Raw genomic sequence first — 6,744 nt, 5'->3', positions numbered from 1 at the left:
ACGGTCAGAAAGCTAAACAAATAACCCGCAAAATTATTTAAGTCTTCGAGCTGCGATGTAAGACGCTGGTTCTGCTCTTGAACCGCTGCTACGCGCTACAGGTAGTAATATTTCACAGACGGAGCGCCGCTTCTGCTCCACCTGGTAGTGACTCTCACACCAAACCTATGCTTAAAGCTGCAGCATCTAACCTAAAAAATACATTTTACATACGTATTAAACTTTCGCTGTCCTAACATGAGACAGATAATCTCTAAAAAAAATAATCGATCTCCTCCCTGCTCTGCATAATTACTCCRCTCAGTCAGAAACAGCCAATCAGAACTAGCAGTAATCAGCTAGCTGCCATGCTATCAGGAAGTTGTCATTCAGTAACTCAGGATTGTTTATTGTAATAGACCTGTATTTGCCTTTGAATGTTAAATTTTATACTTGATTTTTTTGGCAATGTTGAGAAGTTTTATTTTGGCTCTTTGTATTATTTAGCCTCTTCAGAGCCTTTATATGTTATCAGTCTGTTAAAGATAGTATTATTGATAGCAGTACAATTTGCACAATGCCTGTTTTGTTTTTTTCTTGGAAAAAGTTATTAAAATAAAGTTTTTGTCTAAACTGAGGTGAATTCATGGTTCCTTTTTCCACATAATGTAACCGGTAGTGCTTAAGATTTAAAAAAAAATGTATTATGTGATCGGTATCGGTGATTGATATCGGTGATCGGCCCTCATGGGTGATCGGAATCGGAATCAGCAGGAAAAAACCTGATCGGCACATCTCTACAGAAAACATCAACATTTTCCACAAAGTTCACATTTTGAAGAATGCAAACAGAAGACAGCCAGGTGCCCAGACTAAGAAGTCTGCTGAAACGACCTAGTCCTCTGACAGGTGGGAAGGGGACCCGAGATAAAAACGTGAAGTTTAAACTGTAGAACAGTGACAACAGTGAATAAAATCCTGTTTCAAAGGCTCAGACTGCTGATTTGGGATGTAATTGGTTCCTACATGGATGATTATTCTTTTAACCTGTGGGTGTGATTTAATGATTTCTGGGATTTTATCAACTATTTCCATAATAGTGGAAGGTTAATGTAAGAGCTCCCCTTATTCTCACATTCTTTAGAATAGAATCTAAAGCAGTGAGAGGAGAAGCTGGTCCATTGGGTAAGCCTCTGGTAGCTGTGAGAAACAAAGCCGCTGCATAGAACAAGTCATTTGCTCTCCCAACCCATGAATTCCACCTCTTCAGGAATAGTGTCAGCCAGCTGCTCAGCGGTCGCTGGTGTCTGAGTCTGGCCAATTATTACAATGTCCATGCACATCTCTGCATCCTGTGTCTTGCATAGCATAGATATTTTATGCTCCAGTTAAGCAACTTTCTCAAAAAATGAGAAACAGTTCTAACATCTTGTTGGAGAAGTTCCAAGAGTCATATCCTTTTGAAGAGACAGCTATCTTGATCCTTTGATCCTCAATCAAAGATTGTGTTGAGCAACACACCTTTGAAAATCTTCTACTTATGCTTGTCGTAATTATGGCAATAAATCTCCTGCATTACTGTGTTACTATTTTTACAATTCCATAAATCAGGCAGAAATAAGATGCATCAAACCCATCCTTCAGATGTGTACAAGCCCTGTGCTGCTGTTCATTCAAATATCCAAAATGTGAATAAGGCTAGCAAAGCAAACATGGTCAGAACTTTCACTAGCACAAGACACAAACATCATTATGTTATGGATTAAAGAAAAACTGGAAGCTTTTGCTGACATGTTCTTTAAGTCTTCAGCTGATGATGTAACACATCCAGCTCAGCAGTGATCAGCATGAAGAGGTCTGCACTTTCTTTAATGTAAACTGTACTAAGCAGCACCATTACTTAAGGTTTGTTAAGGATTCATTTGGTGTGCTTTTTTAAAATTTTTGTTTTATTAATTTTTTCCGCATCTTTCCTCTGGGGTTTATGGTCTGGGGATTATTTTTGTCCAGATTGTGTTTATACCAATATTTATGCAGTGATAGTGCTGTTTTGGTCCAACAAATAATACATAGAAGACCATCTTCATATAGCTACTGGTGGATATTCGGTTACACATATTTGCATTTGGTAATATAATCATTATCATTTAGGTGCTAAAATAAAGAACAACTCATAATATACAAGTGGCATAGAGTCAATTAAATGGTTAATTACAACATAACTACTCATATATTTGATTTTTTAAATATATAGGAATAAAGTCTCACCAACTCACAAAGAAGGTTCTCAATACCGGCTTTTATTTAGCAATTTAATGAGTGGACTGCAATCCTAGAAAACACTCGAGCATGGGTAAGATTTCACAGAACACACACAGGCTTTTATTACCAAACAAATCTGAAATAATTCCACAAACAGGCAGGATATAATTATAAGTTAAAGATTAACAAAATATTCCATTATTCATTTTGTCATATTTTTTAGACCTCAGTAAATCTTAGTATAAAGATAGTCAAAGTTTCAAAGATTATATTTTTTTAAATAACAACCATACCCAAGAATTTCATGGGTATGTTTATTCATGCTTTAGTTTGATATTCTAATGTTTCAGATATTACAAATAAGATTTACCAAAAGTGTTGTTAGACCAGAATGGCATTTATTCATCCTCAGAGGAAAAAAAAGGCAAAACATTCTAGAGATAAAATGAAGCAAAAGGTTTAAGTTTCAAGTAGCTGGAGACAAGCAAGAAATTAAAAAGTTGACTTTCTGTATTAATAGTTCAAATAATGAAGAAGAAATTGAAAGCTATTGTATAAAGACGCTTTGGAATACAGCTGTATTGAACACATCACAATTTGTCATAGTAAATATGACTTTTTGACCAGGTGTTTTTAACAACTGAAGTAATCCATATATAGAAGAAACCAAAACAAACAAGTTCAGATGTTATGTGTAGTAATAAGAGGGAAAAGTATTGAACACACAGAAAGGGAAGTGGAAAAGACACCAGTTAAAATCCATCAGTGATCAAAAAGACCTTCTGCCCCTTTTGAGTGCAAATGAATATCAGCTGGTTTATTCCAAACTGATGGCCTATAAAAGCCAAATTGCTGAAAACAGTTCTCGTTGTTGCAGTTGCATGAAGAAAATCCCATCATTTTGTTCTCTTCCTTATGCTGTTCGCCCCCCTGGTGAACTTTTTGTCCCCTCTCTGAAAGATTGTGTCTGAATTTCATGGGTGTTTATTCATTTAGGAAACTGCCACACAATTTCCATCGGCCGCTGATCTGACTAATATCTGTGCAAGAAAGGACAGATTGTTAGGAAGCACAGATAGTGAGAGCACAGTTTTTTCAGTCAGAGAGAAATTGTTTGATGATGAGGAGGAAGTATACTGAAATATTACACTGCCCATTCTCTCAGTTGAAGCAGGAGAATGGCTCATCAACGCCTAACGTTTATCTTTTTGTTTTGTTTTTTATGACATGGAAAAAGATAGATTTTCCAGACTGTCAAATATTATTCCCTCCTCCTCTGAGCTTCTGAACTTGTAATAGTTGTCTCTCTGCCATGATCGCTACATTTACTATACGGTTATAAATTACACACATGGTAAAAAACCATCATGACATATTCTGCAGTGGGAGGGAAGCTCGCCTCAGTGTGGACCGTAAAAGGTCTTTGCAAAAAAAAAATCCAAAAACCACATGACTGTACATTGACAGTTTGACTTTGTTTGAACTACACTGGGCACTTCACAAAGATATGGAGTTGACAAGTACAATTGTTTCAGAAAACAATAAGCAATGCACTCAGTAGCCATGGCCTTTAAGCACGCTCACCACGCAAAACTCCATTTCTGGAGTCGAAGCAAGTTTAAGCTTGTTTAATGTTTGCTGAAAACATTTGGACAAGCCTGTAAAACACTGGGAGAACATAGACTAGTCAGATAAGAGCAATATTGAACTCTTTGGATGCCATAACAAACACCACATTTGAAGGACAAAATGAACTTAGGCTCCATGCAAATAGTGAAGTTTGGAGGTGGGAACATCAATATGTGGGTCTATTTTTTCACATAATTGACAGAATTCATGTAATTGATGATAAATGAAAGTGTACAGACATTATAGAGAAACGTCTGCTGCCAGAATGAAAAAGGGTGAATATTTCAGCAGGACAATGATCCCAAACACAGAGACAAGGAAGCTCTCAACCAGCTACAGAGAGAGAACATAAAACTGCTAGAATAGCCCAATTCATTTTAAATTATTACTCATAATTTAATTTCTGAACTGATTTGTTTTATTTTTTCTATGTGTGGATTACATGGGTTGTTACCAACACCTGGCATTGGTAACACCAGGTGTTCCATGTCAATAGCAAAAATATGTTTTCTATGAAAAATTGTCTTTGTTCAATAATTTGCATACCTGCTGTATAACTAAGATTTACTTAAAGGAAGCACGGACTTGACGGCCCTTGAGGAGCTGTGGAGGACGGAAGTTGTCCACCATGCAGCATGCGGCTTCTCCTTCTCCAGTGAACAGGAGGCTTCGAAACTTTGCCATCTAATAGAATACAGGAACACAGAAACAGTTATGAAGTTCCTTTGACACAATATATGTTGCTTTATGTCACGATATCACAAATTCCCAACAATAACTATTTTCACCCGACCAGCATGATTCACCTACTTTGAATAATAGCCTGCAGTACTCATTAATTTTAATAGAGCAAGTCCTTGCATGTATTGGGCTGATGAACCCATAAGATATAATTTTAATAAAATATTATTTTAACTGACTGAGTATTTTGTAATTGTAAAAATCGCTTTATTAAGTCCACAGGACCCCAAAGTGCTTCACACTACATTCAGTCATTCACTGATTTTCATTCACACCCTGATGGTGACAAGCTACTGGATAGCAGCCACAGCTGCCCTGGGCAGTCTGACAAACTCAAAGCTGTCATGCACTGAGGCCACCGGCCTTCTGACCTCCACCAGCAGGCAAGGTGAGTGAAGTGTCTTACCCAAAGACACAACGACAGAGTGGGTATCAAACTGGCAACTCATCAATAAAGTTATGAACTCCTACCACCGTCAATGGGGTGTTAATGTCTTTTTTTTGCTAGTTAAGCCTTTTTTAAACAACATTAGAAATACTTTAAGAGGCAAATAAACAAATAATTGTGTTTATTTTATAAGCCCTTAACTGTCACAGTAAAAACACTTTCATGCAGGCCTAATTTGCAATAACAGCATTATTATTATAGGGACAATCCATGTGACACTCTCAAAGCATCACCTGGATGGCACCCCTTTTGGTGGCACCCAAAAAGGGTGGTGTTGATGAAGACCAATCATAAGTCCCATAATGACTGGTTCTTCCAAAAGAACCAGGAAGAAAAGTTCTTGTATCAACGTTAGAGAAAGTGATCTGCTTTCCCTATAGTAGCAAAGGATGCTTAAAAACAATGGCCTTTTTTCTGGTCTGTATACTACAGTTAATGATTGATTACTCCGTTATCAATTGATTTAATTAATTGTTTCAGTTCTAGTTTACAGTTATCTGTTCAGTTCCAATGTTAATGATCTCAGCAATGTAGTGAACAGTCATTCCTGAATAAGTTTGAAATCCATTCACCCATTATCCCACATGCTTGTCCCCAGTGGGGTCGTGAGGGAGTCTCCAGCAGTCAACGGGCGAGAGGCGGGGTTGACCGCTGGAGATCGCCAGCAGTCAACCCCGCCAGTCCATCACAGGGCAACTCAGAGACAAACAGGACAATCATGCACACACACACACACACACACACACACACACACACACACACACACACACACGCACGCACACGCACACACACCTAAGCAGGATTTAGACAAACTAATTAATCTATCAGTCATGTACCCGGAGAGAACCCACGTATGCAGAGGGAGAACATGCAAACTCCAGGTAGCAAGACCTTCTTGCTCCCAGGCAACAGTTCCACCAACTGCGCTACAGTGCAGTTTGAAATAAATCCCAGCAAATCCAGTGTAGATTTCACTGACTTGTGAACTATACTTATCCAGTAACATCCAGCTGAGAATATAACAGAGACAAACTATATGTTGACATTCTTTTCCCCACCTGTCAGCCAGTACATACACAATATAGATGTCTAATAAATGTTACATGAACATCATATGAATGAGAACTTTTTTTTCCTCTCAAAAAAGCTTCAATGTTTCAGTTTTAGATCTACAATAAGCATAATTTAAAATTGAAAATAAAAAATGTTGAACTCTTAACTGATTCATTTAGCTTTTCTGTCCTTCCAGTGTTTTAAGTGGACCAAGCTACCCACCTGAGCAGGGCTCACACTTATAGGCTCCCTGAGGACAATCCAGGTGACGCTCTCCAAAAGGGGTGGGGTCGTCAAAGATCCATCATAAGTCCAATAATCCAGAGAACCAGGAAGAAGAGTTCTTGCATCAAAGTTAGAGAAAGTTGTCTGCTTTCCCTATATGTTTCACACAGAAGAGATGAAAACGTAAAGCTGGATGAACAGGCTATCAGTATGAGCACATTTAAATAACGCAAGTTCAATTCCACCTCAGATTGTTTTTGTTTGTACCTTTGTCTTAATAGAGTCCAAAGCATCCAGAACTTTCTGAAGCCGGGGGTTGGCTGCACCAATCTGAAAGAAAACATCTTGTTATTGCGCAACTCCTCCCTCCCCTTCTCTCTCWCTCTACTTCCCCTTCTCAGAGGAGG

The 6,744-nt window shown here is 38.1% G+C and overlaps 1 protein-coding gene across 1 annotated transcript in view; it reads right to left on the bottom strand.

Annotated features, from left to right (window-relative positions):
• Positions 1 to 2,258: 2,258 nt before the first annotated feature.
• Positions 2,259 to 6,744, bottom strand: part of LOC103479226 (carbonic anhydrase-like) — an 11,822-nt gene continuing 7,336 nt past the window's right edge. Inside the window, 4 exon segments of the mRNA XM_017309862.1 lie at positions 2,259 to 4,554; positions 6,335 to 6,366; positions 6,369 to 6,385; positions 6,504 to 6,526. Coding sequence (XP_017165351.1) covers positions 4,435 to 4,554; positions 6,335 to 6,366; positions 6,369 to 6,385; positions 6,504 to 6,526 — 192 coding nt within the window. The 3' untranslated portion in view covers positions 2,259 to 4,434.

The sequence above is a fragment of the Poecilia reticulata genome, linkage group LG17 (assembly GCF_000633615.1).
Source record: "Poecilia reticulata strain Guanapo linkage group LG17, Guppy_female_1.0+MT, whole genome shotgun sequence".
Lineage (NCBI taxonomy): Eukaryota > Metazoa > Chordata > Actinopteri > Cyprinodontiformes > Poeciliidae > Poecilia > Poecilia reticulata.
This window is presented reverse-complemented; position numbering and strand designations above follow the sequence as displayed.